Source organism: Felis catus, chromosome B3 (assembly GCF_018350175.1).
Source record: "Felis catus isolate Fca126 chromosome B3, F.catus_Fca126_mat1.0, whole genome shotgun sequence".
Taxonomy (NCBI): domain Eukaryota; kingdom Metazoa; phylum Chordata; class Mammalia; order Carnivora; family Felidae; genus Felis; species Felis catus.
The window spans coordinates 18425655-18452771 of NC_058373.1; the positions used below are offsets into that span (position 1 = coordinate 18425655).

At 44.4% G+C, this 27117-nt stretch overlaps 1 protein-coding gene across 6 annotated transcripts in view; it reads right to left on the reverse strand.

The window, feature by feature from the left end:
- The window catches only part of ADAMTS17 (ADAM metallopeptidase with thrombospondin type 1 motif 17), a 346632-nt gene that overhangs the window by 88676 nt on the left and 230839 nt on the right, over nt 1-27117 (reverse strand). For 4 of the 6 annotated variants that reach the window (XM_023254979.2, XM_023254978.2, XM_045058883.1 and 1 more), the window contains exons 15-16: nt 15226-15346; nt 10424-10492 (exon numbers count right to left, since the gene is read on the reverse strand). In XM_023254979.2, coding sequence (XP_023110747.1) covers nt 10424-10492; nt 15226-15346 — 190 coding nt within the window. The remainder of the gene's footprint in view (nt 1-10423; nt 10493-15225; nt 15347-27117) is intronic. The other 2 variants (XM_023254981.2, XM_023254980.2) reach the window with 1 other exon arrangement.

Here is a 27117-nt window from a genome sequence, read left to right on the forward strand (position 1 = left end):
TCAGTCAGTTAAGCGTCTGGCTTTGATTTTCTGCCCAGGTCATGATCTCATGGCTGTGAGACTGAGCCTGTGTCGGGCTCTGTGTTGACAGTAGATAGCTGCTTGAGATTCTCTCTCCTCCTTGCTCTCTCTCTGACTCTCCCCTGCTTGCGTGCATACATGTGTTGTCTCTCTCTCTCTCAAAAAAAGAGGAAGTCAGCATAGCTACACTGTGCTCCACTTTCTTACATCTTTTCAATTTTTGCTGTATGAATCCTACACTGTATTAATTTATAACATTTATTTTTTGCTAAGATAATTCCTGCAGTTGTTTTGTTCTTAATCCTAAAAATTAATTTAATGTTCATTATGTGTCCCCTCTGCCACAATTTCTTCAGCAAATTCTTATGTCCCTCATGTTTGCACTCTTTGTGATGGGCTTGTGAGAATTATATTTTCTGAAATGTAATATAGTTAAAAATTATTGTTTGTTGTTTTTATACTTGAATGTCAGTTTCATAGCTATAAAATTATTGGCTCACACTTTTTAAAAAATTTTTTTTTAACTTTTATTTATTTTTGAGACAGAGAGAGAACATGAACGGGGGAGGGTCAGAGAGAGAGGGAGACACAGAATCCGAAACAGGCTCCAGGCTCTGAGCTGTCAGCACACAGCCCGATGCGGGGCTCGAACTCACGGACTGAGAGATCATGACCTGAGCCGAAGTCGGACGCCTAACCGACTAAGCCACCTAGGCGTCCCTCTTGGCTCACACTTTCTCTGAGCTCACTGTAGGCGTTGTTCCATTGAATGTCAATGAGGAGAAGATTGAGGCCAATCTGATATTTTCTTTTCATTAGGTTACCTAAAATTGGGATTGAATGCCTACTAGAGTCTTATATTAAAAATCTGATATCTACTGGACTAGCCACCATTTAGTATAATTTTTTCCCGGGACATGAAGGTATACTATTATTATACTTGTTTGGTTTTCTTTTTCAGGGACACCAAATTAGGCTTGATTTTCTTTTTCTTCCATTGTGTTCATTTAATCTCTTACTCTTTTGATGCTTTTTTTCATTTGCATTTTGCTCGGCTCATTTTTCTCAATCTTGTCCTCCGTGCTTCTTCTTGTGTTCTCAGCAATATCAATTTCCTTGCTTCCACAGGGACTTGGTTTTTGTGATGGATTCATTTTCTTCCTTGACATGTTTCCTCAGCTCTGACAAGTCATGTTTTGTCTCCCTCTGCCACTTCACCATATCTTCATTGGGGTCTTATGTCCTAGTTATCAGTTCTTATTTTATTGAGGCTATTGTTTAATCAGTTTTTGGCATTTATCACAGTAACATTTGGTTGCAATTTTCATTTTCTCCTTGGTAACACTTTGCTGGTGGTTATTATTTTTTTTAACCATTCATTTGTTCTCCTGCCCTTTATTCCTTTCTTATTGCAGTTATGGATACTGCTCTGATTCTCTTTCTAGATTACTAGTTTTTAAGTGACACAAGTTCTAATTGTATAAGCTGCTTGCGGTAGGCTTATACTGTAGGCAAGGATGGGACAGTGTCGTAGGCAACAGCACTTTTTCTTGATTTACAGTAAAAATTACTAGGATGTAAGTTTATGTGTATCAGTGAGTTAATTTTTTTTATATATTTTAAATTTATACAAATACACATGTATATTTTCTCATAAGAATTTTATAATACAAGTAAATCTCAAGTCTTCTTAATCTCACTCCCCTTCCTGTGGGAACTGCCACCATCAGTTTGGTGTATATTCATTCAGATATTTTACTATTTATACATATACTCATGCAAACTAAAAATATACTGTGTGGCATTTTCATATTTATATTTGTCTATATTTTACATAAGTGTTAGGAGTAACATTATAACTAAATATTGTATTATACTTTTTTTAACATGCTATGTCTTGGAGATCCATGTGAGTGTGTATAGTTATACTTCATTTTTCATTAAATTGCTATGTAGTTATGTGACTACTCCCTTAATGATGGACATTTGTTTCAAATTCGTCATTGTTGGAAACAATGTTATATTATATAAAAATATGCACACAAACCCCTAACAAAACACTAGCAATCTAATCCAGCAACATATAAAAAGATTGTATACCATGATCAAATAAAATTTGTTCCAGGAATTCAAGGTTAGTTTAATATATGGAAATGAATCAATGAAATCTATATAAAACACAAAAAACCACAAGATCCTTTTAACAGATTCAGAGAAAGCATTTGACAAAATTTAATACCCTTTCATGATAAAAGCACTGAACAAACTAGGAATAAAAGGGAACTTCCTCAACCTGATAAACAGCTCTTAGAAAAACCCACAGCTAACATCAGACTCAATGGTGAAATACTTAAAGCCTTCCCCCTAAAATCAGGAAGGAGACAAGGATGTCCATTCTAGGTACTTCCATGTAGCATTGCATAGGAAGTTCTCTTCATGTCAATTAGGCAAGAAAGCTTTTTAAAAGGCATCCAAATTAGAAAAGAAGTAAAAACATCTCTATTTGCAGATGTCAAGATTTTATATACAAGGAAAATCCTAAAGAATACACTAAAACATATTAAAACAGGTTTAGCAAGGTTATAAGATATGAGATCAGTATTCAAGAATCAACTGGATTGCCAGGCATTAGGGCTGAACAGTTAAAAATTAAATTAACAATCTGAATTAAATAGTGCCAAAAAATAAAATAAAATACTTAGGAATAAACTTCACAAAAGATGTGCAAGATCTCTACACCAAAAACTAGAAAACACTGTTGAAAAGATACTGAAGAAGATCTAAATAAGTGGAAAGACATTCCATGTTCATGGATCAGAAGACTTAATAACGTTAAAATGGAATACTTCACAAATTGATTTACTGATCAACAGTGTGTATAAAAATTCCAGCTCTTTGATTTTGAATTTTTGCCAAGAATGACAAGCTACTCCTAAAATTCATATGGAAATACAAGGGACCTAGAATACAGAAATCAATACCTAAAAAGAGCAAAGTTGGAGAACTGACACTAACTGATTTTAAGGCTTTCTAGCCAGTTACAGTAATGAGGATAATGTGATACTGGCATAAAAACAGACATTTTTATTAATGGGGTATAATTGAGAATCTAGAAATAAACCCTTTATTGACTTTTTAAAAGCAAAGGTGCCAAGAATATTAAATGGGGAAATAATAGTCTTTTCAACAGTGTTGGGATAACTGGATATCCACATACAAAGGAATGCAGCTATGTCAGAGGATACAAAAACCCTAACCAAAAAATGGATCAAAGACCAAAATCTAAGAGCTAAGACTATAAAAGTCTTAGAAGGAAACACAGAAGTACAATTTTTTGACCTTGGGTTAGGCAATGGATTCTTAGATATGACTGCAAATGCACAAGCAACTAAAGGAAAAAACCAAAGTAGATTACATCAGAATTTAAAACTTTGTGCTTCCAAAGACACCATCAACAAAGTGAAAAGCAAATTCATACACTGGAAGAAACAATTTGTAAATCATTTTGATAAAGAAACTATACCAAGAATATATAAAGAAAGCTTATAACTCAATAATAAAGGGACAAATAATTCAATTTAAAAATAGGCATAGGATTTTAACAGACGTTTTTCTCCAAAGAAGATATATGGTATGAATGGCCACCAAGCACATGAAAAGATTCTCAAAATCATTAGTCATTAGGGAAATGCAAATCAAAACCACCGTGAGATACTTCTTCATACCCACGAAGATGCCTATAACCAAAACAATAGACAAGAAGAGCTGTAGAGAATGTGGAGCAAATGGAGGCCTCATTCATTACCAGCAGGAATGTAAAATGGTAGACACTTTGAAGAAGAGTTTGGCAGTTTCCAAAACAATTAAACAGAATTACCATATGGCCTACCAATTTTGTTCCTAGGTATATAGCCAAGAAAAATGAAAGCACATGTCCACGCAAATACAGATGTTCACATCAGTATTATTCATAATAGCTAAAAAAAGTAGAAACAGCTCAAATACCCATCAACTGACGAATGATTTAAAAAAATGTGGTATAACCATACAATGGAATGTTATTCAGCAATAAAAAGATGGAAGCCACTGATACATGGCTGTGATGGTTCATATGGGCGAACCCTGAAAATCTTATGCTAAGTTAAAGAAGCCAGTCGCAAAGGCCCACATACTGTATGTGCCATTTATATGAAATGTTCAGAAGAGACAAATATACACAGAAAGTAGTTGCTGAGGGCTGGGGTAGGAGGGAGATGGGGAATGAGTGCTAATGAGTGTAGGACTTCTTTTTAGGATGATTGTGGTGATGGCTGTGCAACTTTGTGCATGTATTAAACACCCACTGAATTGCACATGTTAAATGGGTGAATTTTATGGTGTATGGATTATATTTCAACAAAGATGCTTACAAAGAAAACCCAATACTGCAGTGAACAGCTTTGCACATGTCTTATTGTGCATATATATGACATCCTACCAGTCAGCTGTGAGAATTGCTGGGTCAAATAAACATCAATTTATGTGTTTATGTATAGCTAAATTACCCTCCATAACAGCTTAACTAATAGATAAGTCAACCAACACTATATGAGGTTTTCTGTTTATTCATAGACTTCTAAATACTTGAAATTATCAATCTTCTTTTTTTATTATTTATTTTTTAAATTTACATCCAAATTAGTTAGCGTATAGTGCAACAATGATTTCAGGAGTAGATTCCTTAAGCCCCTTACCCATTTAGCCCATACCCCCTCCCACAACCCCTCCAGTAACCCTCTGTTTGTTCTCCATATTTAAGAATATCTTATGTTTTGTTCCCCTCCCTGTTTTTATATTATTTTTGCTTCCTTTCCTTTATGTTCATCTGTTTTATATCTTAAAGTCCTCATACGAGTGAAGTCATATTTGTTTTTCTGTGGCTAATTTTGCTTAGCATAATACCCTCTAGTTCCATCCACGTAGTTGCAAATGGCAAGATTTCATTCTCTTTGATTGCCGAGTAATACTCCATTGTATATGTATACACCACATCTTCTTTATCCATTCATCCATCAGTGGACATTTGGGCTCTTTTCATACTTTGGCTGTTGTTGATAGTGCTGCTATAAACATTGAGGTGCATGTGTTCCTTCAAAACAGCATACCTGTATCCCTTGGATAAATACCTAGTATTGCAATTTCTGGGTTGTAAGGTAGTTCTATTTTTAATTTTTTGAGGAACCTCCATACTGTTTTCCAGAATGGCTGCACTAGTTTGCATTCCCACAAGCAGTGTAAAAGAGATCCTCTTTCTCTGCATCCTCGCCAACACCTGTTGTTGCCTGAGTTGTTAGCCATTCTGACAGGTGTGAGGTGGTATCTCATTGTGGTTTTGATTTGTATTTCCCTGATGATGAGTGATGTTGAGCATTTTTTCATGTGTCGGTTGGCCATCTGGATGTCTTCCTTGGAGAAGTGTCTATTCATGTCTTTTGCCCATTTCTTCACTGGGTTATTTGTGTTTTGGGTGTTGAGTTTGATAAGTTCTTTATAGATTTTGGATACTAACCCTTTATCTGATACACCATTTGCAAATATCTTCTCCCATTCTGTTGGTTGCCTTTTGGTTTTGCTGATTGTTTCCTTCACTGTGCAGAAGCTTTTTATCTTGATGAGGTCCCAATAGCTTATTTTTGCTTTTGTTTCCCTTGCCTCCAGAGACATGTCAAGTAAAAAGTTGCTGTGGCAAAGGTCAAAGAGCTTTTTGCCTACTTTCTCCTCAAGGATTTAAAAAAAAATTTTTTTTAATGTCTATTTTTGAGAGAGACAGAGAGACAGAGAAAGAGAGAGAGAGAGAGAGAGAGAGAGAGAGAGAGCAAGCATGAGTGGGGCAGGGGCAGAGAGTGAGGGAGACAGAATCTGAAGCAGGCTCCAGGCTCTGAGCTGTCAGCACAGAGACCAATGTGGAGCTCGAACCCACGAACCAAGAGATCATGACCTGAGCCGAAGTCGTACGCTTAACCGACTGAGCCACGCAGGTGACCATCGCCTCAAGGAGTTTGATGGCTTCCTGTCTTACATTTAGGTCTTTCATCCATTTTGAGTTTATTTTTGGGTATGGTGTAAGAAAGTGGTCGAGGTTCATATTTCTGCATGTCGCTGTCCAGTTTTCGCAGCACCACCTGCAGAAGAGTCTTTATTCCACTGGATATTCTTTCCTGCTTTGTCAATGATTAGTTGGCCATATGTTTGTGGGTCCATTTCTGGGTTCTCCATTCTGTTCATTGATCTGAGTGTCTGTTTTTATGCCAGTACCATACTGTCTTGATGATTACAGCTTTGTAATACAGCTTGAAGTCCATAAATCTTAATATTTGCTAATCTAATAGGTGCAAAAAAATTATGCTGGAGATTTCATTTGCATTTCCCTCACTATTGATGTGGCTTGGCATCTTATTATATATTGGTTGGCTATTTGCATATCCTTTTCAGTTAACTGCCTTGTTGATAAGCATTGCCCATGTTTTCTACTGGCTGTTTTTTTTTTTGTTTTTTTTTTTTTTGATGAGCAGGAATTTTAAAAGTATATCTTAGGGGCACCTGGATGGCTCAGTTGGTTGATGTCCAACTCTTGATTCTAGCTCAGGTCATGATCACAGGGTTGGGGGATTGAGACCTCCATTGGGGGCCTCACAGTGAGCATGGACCCTGCTTAAGATTCTCTCTCTCTCTCTCTCTCTCTCTCTCCCTCCCTCCCTCCCTCCCTCTCCCTCTCCCTCTGCCCCTCTCCCCCACTCGTGGGAGCTCTCTCTCTAAAATTAAATATATATATATATACGTATATATATATATATATACCTTACTATATATATATATATATATATATAACCTTAGTACCTATCAATATATATTTAATGTTTTGAACCCAAACTCTTTACTTACTAGACTTATTGTAAACATTTTTTCTGTCATTTGTTGTTTTTTTATGAAGCTCTTTATCACATATTTTTGAGAGTCATGTTTTTGAGATCTTTTTGTTTTCTGATGGTTTCTTCTTAGAACATTCCATACTGGTTTTATGAATATAGTCGCATCTTGGATCTTTTTAAGAACAGTTGGTAGAGATTTTGTATGTCTATTATCTGAGTGATCTTTTCCCATGTTTTCATCTTACCTTGCTCTCCCCTTTGTGTTGAGACTCCTTCAAGAAGGAGGCCAAAGATGGGTTGTCTTTGTATATACAGATGGGGTTTGGTGACCACGAGGGCTGGCTTTCAGCTGAGGGGCAGGGAGCCATTGCTGAGGGCTGACAACCAGATAGCAGAACGTCAGCTATAGGAGCTGTGTGCTGTGGTGCTGGTCACCAAATATTTCCAGGTCTCTCTCCAGAAATGTTAAGGATGCATCTCCCTACATTCTTAAAATTGTGGGACCATGTGACATACTTTGACCTTAAAAATGTGAGTAAAACTGAGGTGCACATAGGAGCTTTAAGAGCATCAGGACCTGATTTGTTGTGTTCCCTTTTTCCTGCCAAGGTGGCTGTGGCGGCATCTGAACAATAAAATCTGTCAGCCCAGGTCCATGAGTGGCCCAAATACACACACCCTCCTACCTCCCCATGCTGGACATGTAACATGAGCAAGAAATAAACTTTTGTGTTAAGCCACTGAGATGTGGGGGGCTTTCGCATTGAGTCTTGTTTATTGTGGCAAATCCAAATCTATTAATTCAGATTCATATGTGTATGAATGTCCACCTGAGATGTCCTTGTTCTCCTCAGACCTTTTAATAGGCTCCTTTTCATTCGTTTTAAGTTGAGCTCAGGAAGACAGGAAGTACTTGTTGTTCAACCAGCCATCTTTGATGGAAATTTTGGTAGCGTCTGCCACACAGACAGCAAATGTCTGGGCATTGTTACTACAGATCCAGCCCCAGAACTTTCCGAAATACATGTTCTACTTGACTCCCCAGATGTAAACACAGTTCAGCCTGAGGGCAGCAGTTGTCTTACTTCTAGTGCCCTGATCCATCCTGATTCCCAGGCAGGATGACTGGAACCAGCCGGGGTGTGGTCCTCCAACGTGATTCCTTCCAGACACTTCCCCCAGCCACGGAGAAGGGCAGTGCTGGCTCGTCCAAACAGCCTGCTGCACGCGGCCCCTGCACTGTCCAGTCCTCACAGCGTGAGGCAGGGGTTTTTGATTAAAAACAGTTTTTACTCCAGTAATGCTTCTATACTTGAAAAGCCTGGCCACCAAAAACACAACAAAACACACAGAACCAAACCAAACAACAACAAAACACATCTTTTAGGATTACAACATTGGCTTTTGTGCCACAGATTTCTCTCAGCAAAATCCATTCCTTCTGGGGGAGTTTGAAGACTTATTGGATTCTAGGGATACAAGACAATAAAATGTCAAAAGCAGAGAAAAAACTGTTTTGGGGTCAATGTGATTCAAACCCTTCTGGAGAGGAATCTCCATTTAAACCACAGAATTGACCCGGGAATAAGGATCTGCTTGGAGAGCTGAAGTATTCTCGGAGAGAAGCTGCTGTTAATGGAATCTTTCTATTTTGTGACTAACAAACCTTAGTGTGAACATTACTAGGCTGCTAGAATCTGAGGCAATGGATACATCCACCAAGATTCAGATTAGTTCATTTTCCACATTCCCCAGCAAGGTAGTATGTTTGCAACCAATGTCTGGTCACCATGCCTGTGTTTAAACTTAACTTTGGCACAAATAATAATACCGAAAAGGCACCCGTTTTCTCTCTTCTGTCAAGAACCCTGGGGGGTAGAGCAGATGAGCAGTGAAAAGCTCAGGGTAGATGAGGCTTATCCTCAGGTGACCCCTGAGTAACACGGCAGAGGAATCATTGCCATTCATGGGTTCTGCTAACCTTTCTTTCTAAGATGAGCTCCTCTGCTCATGGCATGCAGGGAACCAATGAAAGAGACAATCCCTGAAATGGAAGGCAAGTGTTTTGTCCACAGACCAAGGAAACCACCTCTACCTCACTGTCCTCTGTCTGATGGCCCCTACTTTGACTCACAGCTCAAAGCCCATGCTGAAGTTGGTGTAAAAAGTGACCAGAAATGGTAAGAGTCCCATCACCAAGTCCCAGAGCACCCTGCTGTCATCCCTCAAACCAGATGTCCCCCTATGCAGAAGCCAGATACCACATGTTGACTAGGCATGAAATATAATTAAAGGGGGGGGGTGATTTACTCTAAGAATTCACAAGATAAAGTCACATTTGAGGTAGCGTAGCAGGACTTTATCTTTGGAATAATTTTTCATTCTAGTCTCTGCAATCAAGTAGGAGAAATCCAGTTAGAGGGATGTGATTTGGGTTCATGAGGAAGCCGTGGATAAAATTCAATGCCTTTGCCATCCTCCTGGGAGGACAGGTAATTTTTGCTGTAAGAACGAGTAGTTAGAAGGAATATCAGTGTGATGTTGACTTGAAACCGATCTTAAATCTTCTGAGGAGTTAATATCACCAGGCTATGAACACGTTCCCCTGCAAAATAATTTTTGTCTGAAATCCCCAAGTAGCCTTGCTTTTAGATGATCACTTTTTGTGTTTTTAGTAACATTAACTGTCTTTGAAAGAAAACCATTGAACTGGCAAGGTACTATGATGGAATGCAGGTAAAACTCTGGCTATGTGGCCTAGAGCTCTTTCACAAGATTGTATCAAACATGTAAAAGAAACCAAAGTTCAATTTTTTTTTTTGTAGTTTTCTTATAAAATACTTAGGCTTTTGTGTAAGTTTATAGTTTTCCCTTTTTACAAAAGTTGTTTATGAGAATACCTCTATCTTTATGTTTATCCCTAAGGGCTGTTCTGGGTCTAATTGGAAAGACCTCATTGTTTGGGAAGCCCGGGGGGCCAGACTAATACCCTTGTTCAGTTCCCAGAACGTGAGGTCAGTGTAGGTGGGCCAAAGCAAGGCCATGACCTTATCTCTAGTATGAAGACCAGGAGGATGTTATCCCCTGCCCTTTGGGAAACCAACCCTGTGGTATGGAGACTTCGCTATGGAAGAAAGTGCCACCCTCGGCAAATTCTCTGGCACGTCTTTGCATTTTCTGCCGAAGTGTCAGGTGTGGCTGAGAATGAAGACGTATCCATGGCACACTAATGCATGTTTCTGGTCTCCAATCTCATAACCCTTTACCTTTTATAGCTTTAAAATTGGTTTCACTCTACAGTTTTTCTTTTTCGCAATCAGTCCTACACATCGATTATACGTAAGTGATTAATGGCCTTTGTGTTTATCCGTGGCTTCATGCATGACTCATTCCCGTCGACTGTGCTCAGAAAATATTCAGGCATGTAAGCGAGGAAAGAATCTCACACCACACATGTAACCACTGGTACTGCACATAATATATAAACATCTTACATGAGAAACACTTGGGAACAGCCTTTGCCATCACACACGTGGACACCTTCGTACAAGGATTATTCTTGACTGAGGAAAAGAAGTATATTGTACTTGGTTTACATGCACAGTTCCAGAACTGAGACTGGCGTTCTTAATCACGGTGGAGAGAAGGCTCATTATTTGTTATCATAGAGGGTAAATTTCTCCACAGAACCTGCATACCCCACACCGAGAGACTTGGCACGTGACAGAGGTTCTAAAGGTAATTACTGAATAAATAAATATGTGACTTGAGGATCCATCCGCACTCAAAAGGGATAGATGACATCACCTTCTCTTTTAAAAATTCATCGTTTAAGGAGGTTCTCTTTGAGAGCAAGTGTAATGCGATTCGGAACCCATAGAGTGGTTCTTGGTGGGGACTTCCAGGGGTACTAGTCATTTTTGTAGCACTGAGGAGGAGCACAGGAGAAAGATACAAATGTCACAATGACAATTTAGTGAAGGAGGTGAAGGCAGCACACCAAGAACTTCCAAATTTCTGGGGCGCCTGGGTGGCGCAGTCGGTTAAACGTCCGACTTCAGCCAGGTCACGATCTCGCGGTCCGTGAGTTCGAGCCCCGCGTCGGGCTCTGGGCTGATGGCTCAGAGCCTGGAGCCTGTTTCTGATTCTGTGTCTCCCTCTCTCTCTGCCCCTCCCCCATTCATGCTCTGTCTCTCTCTGTCCCCAAAAAAATAAATAAATTAAAAAAAAAAAAAGAACTTTCAAATTTCTAAATTAAAAAACTCCACTGTTTGAACTCAACCAAAGGCTTGAGAATGTGCAAGCCCTCCATCCATCCAGGAAGTAATACGACAGCCAATTTGAGCAGATCCCTCCTATAGCCGAGTTGCTGAGGGCCTCGGTGCTTCAAAGTCAGGAGTCAATAGGCCAGGGGGTGTAATAAACAGCCAACACTGACCTCTCAAGGACCCAAGAGGGGGATACCCTGGGGGATGTGGACACAGTCCCTGTGTGGGTCTGCTCTGGATTCTCAGCTCAAGCACTTAGGTGAAAAAACCCAGAAGGGTTCAGGCAAGGGTCAGGACTTCAGATAATTAGGCAAAAATCCTGAATTTGATTACTTGTTATCTTTCTGGTATGGTATTTCTTTTTGATATTTACCCTTAAGGGTGATAAGACATTCCTCCTTTTCCCAATCTTTAGGAGCTGGGCTAAGATGAAAGTTACCTTCCTATCTAAACTGACAGGATTACTGAATCCATCCAGCCGCACTTGGAGTCACCCAGATGTTACCTGACCTGGGGCTTTATACCAGTCCTAAATTGGGTTTTTCCTTCAGCCTGAAATGCCCTTCCTCCACCCCCCACTGTCAGTTAATTTCTACTGGCCTTTTAGGGCTTGGGGACCACCCTCATCTTTCAGCAGGCCTGGGCCAGGTGGCCCAGGAGAATCTGAGGCCCCGCAGCACCCCCCACTGAGATGCTTTGGCCTCACACTCAAGCTGCTTGCCTGGGGGTTCCCTCCCTCGACTGTGACCGACTTGGGGAACCTCTAGCTTTTATTTCTGTACAACTCACGCTCAAAGTATAGTAGCACTGGGGCACCTGGGTGGCTCAGTCAGCTAAGCGTCCAAACTTCGGCCCAGGTCATGATCTCACGGTTCGTGGTTTCAAACCCCGTGTCAGGCTCTATGCTGACAGCTCGGAGCCTGGAGCCTGCTTTGAATTCTGGGTCTCCCATTCTCTCTGCCCCTCCCCTGCTCATGCTCTCTCTCTCTCTGTAAAAAATAAACATTAAAAAAATTAAAATGTAGTAGTGTTGAATAAATGTTTGCTGGGTAAATGGACTATTGGTGACCCTTTGTCAGTATCTCTGTATATGTGCATTCCAGAATGTCAGACCACAATTACAGGGTTGATGAAACTATGTGAAATAGCAATTCATGTATGTGTGAGTGAGCATTTCATGCACATCTTCTGTAAGCAGAATCCACAATGATATAAACTTCTGCTCACAGACGGTGAACACTTGGGAAAAACAACTTTAGACTTTAAAACAAAGATGTGACATCTGGCAACTGCTCAGGAAAGAACTTTTCCAGGTGGGTGAAGCTATGGGTGCTTATCTTTCTCTGAAGGTTTGCTAAGGCTTTTGTGCACCAGAAGCTGGAAGGAAGCACATTAACCACAGGCCTGGGTGGGGGCAGCTACCCCCAGGAGGCTTCCAATGGTTCTCTGTCCCTCCACAGGGGACTGGCTGCCAGAACCCCAGAATCCTGACCTCCCTGGGAGGAAGCCTACACATTCCTGCCCACATTCCTCCTGTGAACAGGTAGGATGAAGAAAGGGGAGGCAAGAAAAAAAAAAAAGTTACTGTGATTGGAAGAATGCATCTACTCACGATGAGATCAAAGGTCAACAAGCAGATTAGACTCCAGGAAAAAACAGAGAACATTTTTTATCCCCATTGGGGTTCTCTTGGAAATGAGCTGCGATGTTGCCTCCAGTGGAGATTTTCAAAGGTGTGTGAAAGAACCACCCTTAGTGTTTTACTGAATTGCCCCGGGGGCAGGAGCAGGCACAGATGTGTTCAACTTGCCTTCCACATAAGGGAGCAACTAGAGTTAGTTCAGTTTACTGAACAACATTTGATTTAAATAAAAGGTTCTTTTTTTTTTTATGTTTATTTATTTTTGAGAGAACGAGACAGAGAGACAGAGAGACAGAGCACCCACGGAGGGTGCAGAGAGAGAGGCAGAGAGAGAGGGAGACACAGAATCCGAAGCAGGTTCCAGACTCTGAGCTGTCAGCATAGAACCAACATGGAGCTCAAACTCACAAACCATGAGATTATGATCTGAGCCAAAGTAGAACATTTAACCAACTGAGCCACCCAGGTGCCCCAATTTAAATAAAAGGTTCTAATCTCTCCCCCACTTTTTAAAAAATCAGTACTAAAACTTGCAGAGGTTTTGTTGCTAAGTAGGCAAGGTCAGAGTCTCATGGCAGATTGGAGCTGGGGATCCAAACAGAGAAAGTGCCATTAGACATGTCAAAACAAATAGAAATCACCAACATTCCAGAGCAGTGTTGTTCGAGAACTTTCTGCGATGATGGAAATGTTCTCTCTCTGTGCTGTCTGGCACAGGAGCCACTAGCCACGTGTGGCAATGGAACACTTGAAATGTAGCTAGTAGGACCGAGGGCTGAACTTTTAAGTTTGTTTAATTTTAATTATAATTAAAAAAAAATTTAAACATTGACTTAAGAGAGAGTGCACACGCGTGTGTGCTCGAGTGGGGCAGGGACAGAGAGGGAGACAGAGAACCCCAAGCAGGCTCCTCACTGTCAGTGCAAAGTCCCATGTGGGGCTCAAACTCATGAACCATGAGATCATGACCTGAGATGAAATCCAGAGTCAGATGCTTAACTGACTAAGCCACCCAGACGTCCCTATAACTAAAATTTGAATAGCCTAAAGTGGCCTGTGACTACTGTCCTGGAAGGTGTAGCTTCGGAGGGCACTTTCCCCCCAAACTGACTTGCTCTAGCACTACTTTCCTCAGTTGACCTCAGGAGCCACACAGCAGGCACAGATTCTCACACAAGTGTCCTATTTTGTAGACTGGGCACCTGTCTTTAAAATCCAGAAGCCAGGCCTAAAATGCACTTCCTAAGCATAATTTTAAAATTAAATTTTGTGCTTACATTTGCCTCTGGTTTTGCTTTCACCAGATCCTGCAAAATCCTTGTGCAATAGGTTGCCCTTTCTGCAAGGTATCAAGAAGGAATGTTTCCACTAGACCAGGTCTTCTATCCAGATAGAGAAGGGGAGCACGCACAGACTTCTCCTCTCTGCCTCATTCCCAGAGGCCTGTTCTGTGGGACAGAGAGGATTACCTGTGATTGTGTTCCCCTGTGGGGTAAAATTGAAGGGAAAAGCTTCTATGGAAAGTAATCGTTTAAATTTGAATAGAGACTTTTCAGCTCAGCTCTGCCCACCAAGCTACCTTGGTGATGTCGCACTTGGGGGAGCGGACACTCACTAAGGCTTTGAGAAGAGCTCTCTCCCCAGAGGACTTGCCTGCTACATGCTCCCCTCGTTATGTGTCAACCCAGACACATCCCTGAACATCATAAGCTAGTGTCCCCCAGGACAGGCGATCAGAAACCATCTCCCACCTCTGGGCTAAGCAGCCCATAGCTGCGAAGATAGTTCTAGCAGAAAGCCTCCGAAGACCCATCAGCTGAACTTGGATGGACCTCTGTAAGCACAGTGTTGGGGGAGGTCTACATCTGGGAAACAGGAGACTCCTCTCTTCTGCATTCACAGTTGCCAGAGAGGCAGCTCAGACTTCCTGGAACATTCGGCTTCATGCGTGTTTTAGGGATGTGTGTAAATGCAGTCCTACTTTAGCTGACAGAACACTCAGAGAATCTTCCGTCTATAGGTAAAAACGACCTGGCCAAGTGTCACATCGGAAGACAGGCCGATGCAAAGCGCAGGGGAGCTCATTGGGCAGGTCAGGGCAGCACCACTGGCCACCATAGGGAAACCACTCGCTTCTAGGAACCTAAAGATAATCTGGCTAAAATGTTTTCTCTTTGCCTTTCAGAAATCATAAAACTGAAGGGCCAGGTCACCTATTATCAACTAGAAGGTGTGTGATCATTGGCTTTGGGTAAAGGAATTAAAATCTATAAACACTTACAGGCTGTCCTGCAGCGGCAGTAACCCTCGGGGCTCTCCCTCACCCACATCCTCCCCACCCCCCATGCATGGCCAGGGTCCCCTGTCCCTCGGGCTTCACACTCACCTGTGCCCCGAGAGTGGCTGAAGTCGCCCTTCACTACGCGGCAGGTCTTGCCGTCACCACTGCAGACCCCACACCGGTCTTCCTTGGCCGCGGACCCGATGATGCCATCACAGCCGATTTTCTGAACAACCAAAGGGCCGGGTTATTCTGTGTCTAAGACTCAGAGGGATCTTCCAGGAGAATCTCTACAGGGCTGACTTCTCCAACAGGCCTGGCAGGCATGGTTCCTGGGGCCTGCCGGACTCTCAGAGCCCACAAAAATATTTTATTTCAAGATCAGAAGAGAAGGGGCGCCTGGGTGGCTCAGTCGGTTAAGCATCTGACTTCAGTTCAGGTCATGATCTCACGGTTTGTGGGTTTGAGCCCCGCATCGGGCTCTGTGCTGACAGCTTAGAGCCTAGAGCCTGCTCTGGATTCTGTGTCTCCCTCTCTCAAAAATAAATAAATGCAAAACAAAAATCAAAATCAGAAGAGAAAAAAATGAATAGAATCCAGCTTGTATTATATCTGTTTTTATACCCACATAGTTGCCAGACATATTTTTTATTATTTGTTACAGAGGAGGGGACCCAGGAAGGCACATATTTAGGCCTCAGAAGTCAGACTGAGGCCTGAAGCCTGGCCTTTCTAGAACCTCCTGAGGCAGAGGCCATGCCTCTGACTCCCACACACCCACTGGTGTGGCCACAACTTCACAGAATTCATGTTTCCCTGGGGCTGTGTGGGGCACCTGTATCTGGGTTCTAACAGCCAACAGAACAGTATACACAAATGACACCAACTTTTCTGTCGAGGCCAGGAAGCCCAGAGCTCCTTGAGACATGGCTGAAGACATGAGACCCCCCATTTCCCTGTAGAGACTGAGCCCAAGAAGACCCATGTCTCCCAAAACTTTCAAAAAGGCATGTATGAGGGCAGAGAAGAGTAACCTGACCCAGAGTGGTTCTGGGTGGCACAGCCCAAGTCAGTGTGGGAAAACTGGGCAAAGATTGTGAACTCTTGTTTTTCCTTAAAAAGAAAAAAAAATGCGTGAGAATTTTATATTCCGCAAAAAAACACATCTAACTTTATATTCTGGCGAACACGGAGTATGTGTTGGCTAAATTGCTGAAACTCCGCTTTCCCCCCTGAAGTGAGTACTTCCAGAACAAGAACGGAGTTTCTCCACTGCCCCGTGCCCTGCATTAGGGATTGACGGGTTCAGGCCATAAGGAAGTCAACAGCCAGATAACTCAGGCCAAGGTGATTTCACTCCTTCCCATGATGCTTGGGTGAGTCTGGCCAGGGGCTTCCCTCCTTGCACCCCACTCCAGCAGGGTGTGGAGTAGAGCTGGCTGAACAGTTCATGACCTCCTGGCTCCCCAACTTAATCAGGACACCCTGCTTCGTGATAGGAGTGGGTCTTCAACAGGAATGTGCATCCGCCTCTCTAGGAAGGCTGTCAAGGCACAGACTGTGGGATCCTGTGCCCGGCAGGTCTGGGTGGGCCTGGGGATCATGGAGACCCAGACACCATCTGCAACACCTGGCTGCACCCAAGAACAGCCTGGAGGAAGATAGGCTGCCACAGTGACCCGGAGCCTGGAGAACATTGCAGGAGCTGCCTAGATTCATGATCGGGACTGCCGGCTGATTATTGTAAAGTTGCTCGATACAAAATTATATGGGCTAAGAATCCAAGGCAGCCATGATCCAAAATTTTGCTCAACCAGCATGGTCAGCAAGGGCCCTGGCTGCACGTGTGCTGTCAATCTGTGCTGCTCCTTTGGGTTCTAAAGCTCCAGCTTGCTTCTGGCCCCCAAACACTGGCTTCTTTCATGTCATCCTGACCTGTCGCCACACGTAGCTTCCCTCTCTCTCAGGTGCTCTGAGCTCTAGACTCTAACGATGTGGACTTCCTGTTATCTTTTGACCACACTCCTGCTGGCTTGCCATCCCTATCTGGTACCTCTGTTAGGGTTTCCTGATTAAATAGCTTCTAGATGTTCTAAGTTAGCATCCCACTTTGTCCAGACCACCTTTCCCCCAGCCACAATGATGGCACCTGACGAATCGAAGGCCACACAGCAAGTTGTTTGGTGGGGCCAGGAGCAGTACCTCACCTCTTGCCTCTCAGCCCTGGCTGCCTGGGAATCTCCCCTGATTTTCTTCAGTCAAGGACCAGGGTCACTGGGAGGCATTCTGGAGAGGGTAGGGCCCCTTCCCAAAGCCTGCTGGGTTTGCAAGAATGTAGAATAAAGAAGCTAAAAGAACGCGAGAAAAAGGAAAGTGAGGAGAGCATGTGCGCCAGAATTTCAAAAGGCCACGTGCCCTCTGGCTAGGCGATCAGGACAAGGAGGCAAAGTGTGCAGTTGGCAATCTTCTAGAGCAGGAGTTCACTGGGAAGCTGGAAGGACAAGCGTGGGAGGTGCTTCAGGGAGGAACAGGGCAAAGACCCCACTGGGAGGAAGGGCGCTTAGGAGAACACATGCCTTCCTAGATGAGCAAACCACTTCTCCCAGAGTCCCCTGAAAGAAGGACCTCGGTGGAAAGAGACAAATGAGAAGGAGAAAAGGCTGTGGATTAAGTGAGCACTTGCAAAGCGCCTGCACAGCCAGACCAGCACTAGGTGCCCTCATGGCCAATCCTGGCAGGAGACGCTGTTGGCCCCAAACAAGCAGAGGCAAGTTAGGGAGCAATTTTCTACTCCTCCTGATATTCTCGCCACGGCTCCCAAAACGTGGCAAAAAGAACATGTACACAATGCAGCAGCGAAGCTCTGACCAGTACTGATTTAGACCTCAGGGGATCCAGAGTTTAAGTAGATACAATGTTTGGCATTGATTTCCCTTTTTTCTGGGAAGAAGTCCAAGTTAGTTGGGAGCCCAGCAAGGCCTGATGTCTGTGGGGCTGCTAGGGCATGCTTGGCCTGCACACAACTAGCACCTGCCTCTTTTCTGAGAGTCTAGGATGTTTCCAGGCAAGCTGGTGCGGCCCATCCTCATCAGTGTCTGTTCCTCTCAGGGGGCCAAATAAAGCATCTAAAGCGCATGGGCTTAAATCTGGATCTGAGACAATGGAGGATCCTTTCTGAAACATGATCACCTTATTTTTTTGATTGGGACAATTGTTCTTGAGAGCTAAAATTAGTCTATGAAGATGGTATGCCCTTTCAGACAAAGTCTTGCTCTGCATGTTCTGGAGAACCTAAAGGGAACTCCTCTCAGTCTGACCAGCAGTGGTCAGTTTCTAGGGTGGACCAAAGATCTCCCAGGCCCAGAGCCACAAGATCACGTGGGGTAGCTGTTCTCCAACTCCAGCATGCCAGAATCACCTGGAGGGCTGGGCGGGTCACCCATTGTTAGGGCGGGGCCCACGAATCTGCCATCCCCAGGGCGTTCTCAGGCAATGCTGTGGGCCCAGGTCAAATTGGGAGACCACTGGGCTAGGTTTGGAGCTCAGAGATAGAGCCCCTCATGGAGACGGCCACTGCCACGGACGCTGAGCTTTCTGTGTCCCGAGGAGGCAGTGTCTACTTAACTGATACCCCCCGTGCCACTGAAAGACCCGAGGCATGAGTTCCCACTGGGAAAGTAACTACTGCTGCCTCCATCCTCTGTCACCCCTGAGCTGAAGCAGTTCTGGGCTGAAGTATCCTGGAGGCATGTGGGGGAGGCTAGCAGAGCAACAAAGACAACAGAGGTGGGTTCCCCTATAGTCTCAGGAAGCAGATCCCCCCCTACAATGGTGCCCAGGGCAGGTAAATGATCCATGGGAGGCTCCATCATGACACACTGTCTAGTTACAAAACCCCAAATGCCCTCAACTGAGGGCCTCACGGATCACCTGGATGCTGTTCGGTCCTTCCGCTCACAGGGCGGTTACACTTCTACCCCTCTCCACCAGGGAAACAGAAACTCAGATCTGGAGCCTTTGATAGCCTTGCTTGTAGGATTCACATCACCTTATGTGTAAAACTGTCAATGGCTGGATACAGGGGGAAAGTGCTCTGCTCTTTTCTCCCCTTTCCCCACCCAGCATCTTGTCTCAGTTTTAAAAACCAGCCTCCTTTGCTAAAACTTCACCTCTAAGAGCAAACGTAACTCAGACATGACTTCAAATTGTAGGCTAACTGCCTTCTGGATTAGGGCTAAATTACCCAGGCAGGTAGGCCATAAGCTTCTCTTCCACAAATGTCATGCTCAAGGCTGTGGTCACTATGCATATCCTGAGGATAATTACAGATTTGGATAGGAGCCTCAGTTTACCCATTCTATAAACTGGAATATTAACCTCAACCTCAACCTCAGAGGTTAAAAAAAATGACCTCTCCTCTGGCTCATTTCTTGGGACCCTCGTGACAGGTGGGTGCTGTCAGGACAGATGGAGACAGTACACAGACCATCCTCCCCCTAAGGGGATGGGGGACAGCTAGTACCTTATCTGAGCACAGTAGGGCTCAAAAGGTAATTGTCCTTCCACAGAACCCCTGCCCTCTCCAAAAAAGGAAGACAGGGAAGGAGAAAGTAGGCAGGACCACATCCTTCCCCTGGTCCCTCTTCGTGAAACATGCAGAGAGAGCCAGTGTCCAGAGGGTCATCCACAGGTGGGTTCTCCCATAATATCAAGCAGCGCCCCCATGCAGTGGGTCACTGTCTGCCCCAGTGGGCTTCTCAGATCATGTGCAAACAAGGACACATGGTCACCCTTTGTATTAATTCTTCAAGACACCCAAGGGGTCAGGGCAGGTTTGTATGTTCTGCCCACTGTTTGGTATTATTTTAGGCACCTAGTGTGTTTGAAGGCAGGGCACACAAGGGATGTCAATGTCTAAGAAGCAGCAAATCACAGAGGCAAAGAAGAGAAGTCAAACTAACCTGCCAATAGTGGCATTTTCTCCCTTTGCCCCACAGTTAGTGCAAGGGACATAGAATATTTTTGCAAGGGACTGGGATTTTTTTTTTTTTTTTCAAAATGGAAGTTACCAAAGCATACAACTCATTAATTCTGAATGTTAGAGGAGTTTTAGCAATTGTATTTACGAGGGCTGGTGTTCTAAGAGGGCAAGATGACCAAACCAAAGCAAACTCCAAACAATGAATTCTAGGATCTTCCTATGCTTTCCTAGCGATCCCTAGCAGTTACTTTTCCACATACACTAGGCATTCCTGCTACCGATTTCTGAGATTTCAGAGCAGGTCTTAAAGTTCCTGGTCAGCATCTGCAGGTCTGAGCCCTGTTCTGCTAACAAACTGGGGTATGTAGGACACCAGGGGAGGACACTGCCGGGGGCATAATTAATCAAAGGCTCCAGATAATAGGGAACTGGTGGGGAAAGCACAAGCTCTTTTTTGGTAGAGGCAGTCCCTGTGAAACACACAAAAAGCCTAGAAAGGCTTTAGGGCTCAGCACGCTGTGCTGGAGGAGGGGACAGGATGAGCCATGCACACTGCAGCCATTTCTCCCAGACGTGAGAAATATCCATCTTTGGTGATCTGAAACCTGGATTCTGCCCGCAGAATCCTGCCCCTGCTCGGTAGAAGATCACCAGCAACAGACAACCTCCTGGTCACCACATATAGTGGCCATTTCTCCATCTTCTTTGACTTGGTGGTTTTGTCCCCTAATAGACTGTAGTGTCTACTTTTTCTCCACGCTCATGGTCATAGCCCAGTTTAGACCCTCACTATTCGGGACATGACCTATTGTACCTGTTTCCTCCCCTCTGCTGCCAGATTGATCTTCACCTAAGAGATGAGAAGACCCATGGTGGAGTACGTCCACACTTAGGGATTCAAGATGCTCCACGATGCCATGACACCTGCTCATCACCTCAGCTTTCCTCCCTCGTCCTCTGAATGCACACTGAACCCAATCTCCTCCCAGTCCCATTGCCTCTCAGCTACATGACTCACCCTAACAACCTCCTACCTGGTTTCCTGGGTTCCATTCAGGCCCCACACAGCTGATTCTCCATAACCAAGGTGGGTTCACACCTCTGCTTCAATCCCTCCACTCCCGACAGAATGAAATCTAGATTCCTGTCATGGCCTGAGGCCCTGTAGGGTGTGGGCCCTGACACCTCTGCCCTCACATCCACTCCTCCAGCACCTGCCACCCAGATCTCTTCTGCTTCTGGAAACTACCAGCCTTGGAGCCACCTTCTGCCTGGATCATTCTGTTCTGTCTTCATGAGGCTGGATCTTCCATAAATGCCATCTCCCTGGAGAGACCCACCATGCCATTCAGTCTTCCTCAGCTCCAATCCCCCTCTCAATCTATGAAACCATTTTCTTCTTCACATGGACCAGTCCTTGGAGAGACCATGTTTGTGAGTTTATGTGTTTCTCATCTGCACATTGCATGGGGACAGGGACCCTCTCAGTCCTGCTCACTGTTGAACGTCTAGCACACATTAGTGCTTAGCACGTGAAATGTGCTCAATAAATATTTGATGAATGAATGAACCCATTTCTACCCTATATACTTTCTGCTATGTCTAAACCAAATCTCACTGGCTCTCAATTATGACTTCACCTTTGGTTGTTAGGGTTTTGCTTAAGTCTCATCTTCGGGACAGACCGTAAGCGCATGGAGGGTGGTGTCTTACAATTCTTTGTGTATGGTGGTCCATTAGGCAAATAGAATTACTTGTGGAATTTAGGAGAATTCTAAGACTTCTTGTGACTTCTTGTATTCTTGTCCCCCACACCTGATCCCAGCAGCCAGCATGGTGTTAAGCACATCACAGGTGTTCAATAAATGCACAAGAACGATGGCTTCTTACCGAGCTGGGCCCTGGGCAAACTGGGATCAGGAGACTTTGATTTTCAGAATGGGACCTCTGTCTCTCTCTTCTGCACCCTGAACCTGCCAGCAACCCTTCCCCAGTGGTGAAGTTGATTGTCTCTTATTTGAACTGGGACTTTCTCATATAGGTTTGCATGGTCTTTGTTTTTTTGTTTTCTTTTGACCAGGAATAGAAGCACTTGCACTCTTTCACTTCATAGCTATCTTCCAACTATGCTTCATTCAGTCTCTTCTGTTGGAGGGATGCCACTGACTTCTTGTTTTAATTTTAACTGAATGCTTTTAGGCCAGCGGCACAGCCCCCAGCCCAGTGTTTCCTGGGCTTCTGTGTTAGTTGCGCCAATTCTTACTGTGCTTATCTTTTTTTTTTTTTTTCACTTTACCTTTGTCTTATTAAACTACACATAATTTCTTCAGAATGGATGCATGGAAAATAAAATTTCTAAGTTCTTCTGTGTCTCGTAATTATTTTGTCCACATGCTTGATTGATAATTTAGCTGTGGAGAATTCTATGATTATCCCAATTTTCTGCCAGGGTCAGTTTCTCTGTTTGTTTTTCTTGGTCCTTCTTGTTCCTGCTGCTGGTTTTCTTCAAATAGCTGTTGATCTCCAGTTGACCACTCGTATTTGAGAATGAGGTACAGAAAGGTAGACTGAAAGGGCTCTATATTTGGGGGTGGGAGGGGTCATGTGGCAGGCTTCTATTTGGGACTGGTGGGAGGAAAGCTGGAGTTCACCCCTAAACTCAGGAGGGTGAGTGTGTGCTCAAGTGCCGAGGTCGCACATCTGCCTCAGTTGTCCTTATACAGTTTATCACACGACTTTGGAAAGGAGCCCCCTGATACCTTGCATTGAGCTTATCACCTAACAGCCCATCAAGCTCCAAGTGCAGGGCCAGTCGTGGTCAGCCATGTTGTATGACCCTTTGCCTTCTTTCAATTTTCAGCCCACACCTCACTCCCACACTCTGTTCTCAAGTCCTAGACTCCCTTGAGCATTCTGCTTTCTTTTCCATTGCGACTCTCCTCGTTTCATTTCTGGCCTCGGCTGCTTTGTTCCTTCAACGAAACTTCCATTCACTTCCACCCTCCACAAAGAGGTGGTATCTTTCTTTTGTCAAAGGGCCTCTGCTTCTTTTCACCATCATGGTTTGTGCTATTCTGCGTTTACCATCGGTTTAGCGGAGTCCCACGTGAGGCTCCATCTGCCAGCTTAATCCAGAAGTTGCAATGGGAAGTTAATTAGACAAAGGGGGGTGCAGGGAATGACTCCAGACTTTTTAGGCACTGCTGTCAGTAAAGGTTCGGCACCAAAAGTCACACACTTCAGAGATGTCAACTGCAGTGTTGTGACATGGGGAGAAGCAGCAACAAGGAAGGTGTTGTTGAAATACAGGCGTAAGCACAAACACCTGTTAGGTTTTCCTATATGTTTGTTACCTCCTTCTTCACACAGGGGGACTCTGAGGCCAGAGTCTTGGAATTCTCCTAAATTCCACAAGTAATTCTATTTGCCTAATGGACCGCTATACACAAAATGGGAGGCCAAGAAACACTGGACAGTGAAAATGGTTCATTGAAATGGGCTCCAGATTCCAGAATCACTAGAGTCCTAAGAGCAGGGGAGCCATCTACCCATGCATCCACTCACTGCTGTTCTCTTTTCAGTATGTAATCAAAGGCTCTCCTCCAAGCCAGCGGCTGGTGGAGCACAGATAATTGGACACAGTCCCTCCACCAAGGAAGTTTATGGGACCTGAAAGTCTTTTGGGTGTTTATCAAGCCCAGGATATGCATACAAGTAAGGATCTCAAAGAAGTGGGACCCTAATTGGATGCCTATGAGTGTACGTGAGCTGGTGAGGCCTTAAAGAATAGCCAAGTGTACCTGGTCTCAGGTTATCTTCAGATCTACCCTTCATTTTGACTCATCGACTGAAGGTCAGTAGCTCTGAGGGAGGTTGTACATTTGAAACGTATGAACTTGATTTCTTTGTCTCTGCAGGTCAACAGTAGGCACTGCGGATGATGGGAGTCCTGATTTATACAGACTTGCCGAAAAATAGACAATGTTTGTGTTTCTTTCCCCAGCTCGCTCCCACTTTTATGAGTGCTGTTAAGTTTCATTTCAGCATGTGAAATAATTTGTGACTCACTGAAATGAAACTCCACTCAGTCCTCATAAAAGCAGAATAAAATGGTATTTCCATGTTTCGTGTTCTGGTTTGAATCAGCCTGCTCTGTGGAGCTTAGTGGAATCTGCTCAAAATGCCATGTGGGAGCCTCTTGTCCCCTCCATTCCCTACCAGCTCGTCACCGTGCTTCTCAAAATTTCCCAGAACTCCTTCTGCCACCCTAAAATAGCAAAATTTATAGCTGAAGGGAACAGAGGAAAAAGCTAGTAAGTGAACCATGGCAGTATTTCTGTAAGTGCTGTCTTACATAAAATGTGGATGATTTCTACCTTTTATCCAATATAATTAGATAATAGTATTGGTGAATAGGTACAGATCCTTTGCTCACTAAACTCAAGATTTTTTTTTTTATTACTATTCTTCTCTTTAACGGATTTTCTTTGCCTTACTCATTCACAAGTACCACAGGAATCCAAAACATTCTACTTTGGCAATTACTGTAACTAGGTATCGATACTGTACTTGTATTTAATTTCTTATACTCTTATTTAAGTATGCTCAACATTCTTATAAAACTTTATTAACTCTGACTTTACTCATTTGGATTCTTATGAGAACGGACTCCCCAAGGGGCTAAATTTAACCTTTATAGTTTCTCTCAGAGGAATAAGTGCTGTTAGAAAAATCACAGGTGGTATTTTTAACTTCCGTCAAAAAGTGAGTTGTTTTGCAGGGATTTAACTTCATGAGGTACCTATGGGTGCATGCTCCCACCACCTACCAGGATGGTGGTCTTCCTGCTAGGACCGGTGGGCTGCCTGGAGGCAGCTGGTACTTGGGAACATCCATGCAGAGGAGATGGCAGTTCTGAGAACTGACAGGTGGGGCAAGGCTCCAATGAGCATGAGCCTGCCCACCTGCCACAGAGCGTGGCCAGAGGGGCCACTGTCTGTACCTGTGTGCCCTAGTGCTCCTGTGCTGAGCAGTGGTGCTTGGTTAGTGCTAGTCTCACTTCAGCTGTCAGTAAATGCAATGATCATTTGAGGCATTTGAGAGAGACTGGGGGAGCCTGGGTGGCGCAGTCGGTTGGGCGTCCGACTTCGGCCAGGTCGTGATCTCGCGGTCCGTGAGTTCGAGCCCCGCGTCGGGCTCTGGGCTGATGGCTCAGAGCCTGGAGCCTGTTTCTGATTCTGTGTCTCCCTCTCTCTCTGCCCCTCCTCCGTTCATGCTCTGTCTCTCTCTGTCCCCAAAATAAATAAACGTTGAGAGAGATTGGGGTGGGGGTTAGGGAAGGGGTGGCATCCGGGAATGGTAAGGCAGGTGTACCCATGTTACTGCCATCACGCCCAAGTGTAGGGCAGGTTCTGGCTTGAAGGCTGGCAGAGACCTGGTAGAGACCTTGGGTGGCATCTCACCCATATTGTTCTGACTGAAAAACTGGATATTTTGCTATCATGGTGCAGGGAAGTTCCCTAACTGAAGAGTGTGCAGTAAGAACCAAGGTCACATGGGACACCTGGGTGGCTCAATAGGCTGAATGTCCGACTTTGGCTCAGGTCATGATCTCCCAATTCGGAAATTTGAGCCGTGCGTGGGGCTCTGTGCTGACAGCTTGGAGCCTGGAGTCTGTTTCAGATTCTGTGTCTCCCTCTCTTTCTGTCCCTCCCCCCTCCCCCCCGCCCACGACTCGTGCTCTGTCTCTCTCTCAAAAATAAATAAACATTAAAAAAAAAAATAACCAAGGTCACAGAAGGGACCCACTGGCACTGATCACTTAGAGCTGAAATCATGTCTGGCCACTTAACATTGACCCCACTGGCCAGAAAATTTCAGGACTCTTAGAAATGTCTGCACATTGGCAAGAACATTGCAAAAGATGCTGGCAACAGCCCAGAGGTAGCTCTCAGATGGTGCCTTCTAAAGGGTACAAGTGCTTTTTACTTGGAAAATTGTCCCTAAAGAAATGTTCATCGCCACGCTGTAGGATGGGCCCTGGAAGTGTGTAAGTTACGAAAGAAAAAAATCCTCCACTTGATTTGCTAGCAGATTTATAGAGAAATGCCGGCAATTCCTCATTCTGGTGACAACGATAAGACCTGTGTTCACACCCCCCAAGGCCCTGCACATTCTCCATGACAACGCTGCAGCCCTGAGGGTCCAACTCCACCACCATCACGGCCTCCTTCCCCAGTAGGACACCTTGCCAAGACTCTTGGGCACCTAGTGCCTGTCACCCATGCATATCTGGATTTGATAACAAAGCTAGGCAGGGCCAGAGGGGTCTGGATATTGTCAAGCTTTTTTTCTGGAAAATCCCGTTTGGGGACTAGTTTGGACTTTGCAGGGAAAAAAAAATCCACTAGGGTTGAAATGGCCCCAGGAATCACCCTAGAGGTTGCATTTGTGTGTCTTGCTGCCTGCCTCCCCTTTTACTCTGTCTCCAAAACGCTGCCCTCAGCCACGCTTGGGAAGCAGAGAGAACAAAAAAGACGCACTACCTTATGGGGTCAGTCGGTCCCAGGCCTGGAGGCAGGTTTCTGGTGTAAGTATAGTTAGGGGGAATAATAGTTTCTCTCTCCTGTGACCCCTAGACTTTAAAATTTTTCACATGCTTTTAATAGTTCCATGAATCTGGACATCAGAGATGGGTGTTGACTTTGGGAGGTGTGGGCGCCCCGAAGCATCAGTAGCCACATGGCTCCTGGGATGTGGTTTCTCTTTTCCCAGCAAAATGAGAAGACCCCTCAGAAGCCCTTGGTCAGTGGACTCTTTGCTTATTAGTCTCATGCTGCAGCTGCTGGTCAATGAAGGCCAAACAAGGAAGAGTGAAAATCAGAGGCAAGCCCTGGTTTTCCTTTCTGTGCCAAATGCACAGCAACCCTGCTATCCATCTGCCTGCTGAGGGCTCTGGGAGCCACTGCCTCCTCCGGCTCTCAGTGGGCTCACCTGCCGACGACACAGCTGAGGCA